The 1,428-nt window shown below is 42.9% G+C and overlaps 1 protein-coding gene across 1 annotated transcript in view; it reads right to left on the bottom strand.

Moving 5' to 3' along the window:
* T265_08164 (hypothetical protein) overlaps positions 1-1,428 on the bottom strand; it is a gene marked incomplete at both ends in the record, with an annotated part of 5,380 nt that continues 3,952 nt past the window's right edge. The window contains one exon of the mRNA XM_009173884.1: positions 1-285. Coding sequence (XP_009172148.1) covers positions 1-285 — 285 coding nt within the window. The remainder of the gene's footprint in view (positions 286-1,428) is intronic.

The raw sequence follows: 1,428 nt of genomic DNA, 5'->3' as shown, positions 1-1,428 counted from the left end.
TTAATATTCGGGGAGTGTTCCTTCTGGTGCCATTTGATGTACGAACTTCTCGAGCAGCAGAGTCCCGAATGCCTCAGCCTCGGACATAAGAATTGGCGAAACAGGAGCGGGAGGGTTCGGATTTTTGCGACCGATTCTGATCAACTGGACTGATTTCGTCAGATGCAGATTGATCACTTCGCCCTTAGGCTTGGCAAGTACATCCCAATGATAACAGTGTGTGAAGTAGCTTGGGGTTACATATTCGCCGTAGGTGTGAACATCAAATGGCTGATTGACTACCGCCTGCAATCCGAAAATCTACACACAGATGTGGTCCGCTAGTAACTGGCTGATTATGGTTCTCTGGAATTCTGCAAGTCTGTTTGATACCATGCTGCCAAAAAATTCGTATATTAATTTTCCGCACAGTATTTCTCAAAGTAAGCTCCCCAATGGGGCAAAAAATTTCGAATGAAGTGCTTCAGTCTCACAAGCTGTTACTGTTAACACCATAAACCGAAGTAGGATTGCTCGAGGTGAGACTCTACTGTTCCTGAACTATGCGATTGCTAGATTTGTCGCATCCTGGATCCATATGGGTTCCTGTAATCGACGCCGTGTGTAAGCATTACGACCTACTGGTCTTTGAACAAAACCACACACAGACTGACCTCTAGTTCACAGCGACGGCCCACTTCCTTCCACCGGTGGTGACGTTCTCTGGTTTTTAATCCACCTCTCCTCTGAGAAGACTGACCTCTAGTTCACAGCGACGGCCCACTTCCTTCCACCGGTGGTGACGTTCTCTGGTTTTTAATCCACCTCGTAGTCCTCTGAGACGTCATAAAGGAGTAGCATGGAGGTGGAAATGGGACTCGGAATACAGCCAGAGACTAGTTCCAGTGTAACGGTGTGTACTACTAGTGAGGCGTACGATCAGCCTATGTTCTGTTTCCAAGCACCATCCGTGTCCCTGCAGGTTCAGCGGGATGCGTAGCAATGTTCAGATTTGAATACACAAGGCATAGGAGGTGGTCACTTTCATGTCTGTTGGCTTGTGTGTGCTCAGTTCGTCTACGCTAATGAATGCGAATGGCCTTCATACATTCACCAAAAACAAATGCCGTCGTGGTTTCAATCCAACTTGCGTCATACACATCATATGGAAGGCCAAATCCTCACGCTTAACTTCTAGAAATTCCGGTTTTGGATAACTCCTTACACAAGTGAGGCGAAGAGAGCAATCGGGCCATCGTAGTTACTTTGCCCCTACTAAAGTAATTTAAGTAGTGTAAAATATATGATAATAAATAATAATATGGTAATAATAAATAATATAATAAAAAATAGTATAGTAATAATAAGATAATAAGATAATAATGATATAGCAAAGTATATGTAAATAATAAAAATGTAGAAAATAATATAACATAATGAAATATATAA

The sequence above is a fragment of the Opisthorchis viverrini genome (assembly GCF_000715545.1).
Source record: "Opisthorchis viverrini unplaced genomic scaffold opera_v5_204, whole genome shotgun sequence".
Taxonomy (NCBI): Eukaryota; Metazoa; Platyhelminthes; class Trematoda; order Opisthorchiida; family Opisthorchiidae; genus Opisthorchis; species Opisthorchis viverrini.
Note: the sequence above shows the minus strand (reverse complement) of the source record. Positions and strands in the feature narration are given on the sequence as shown.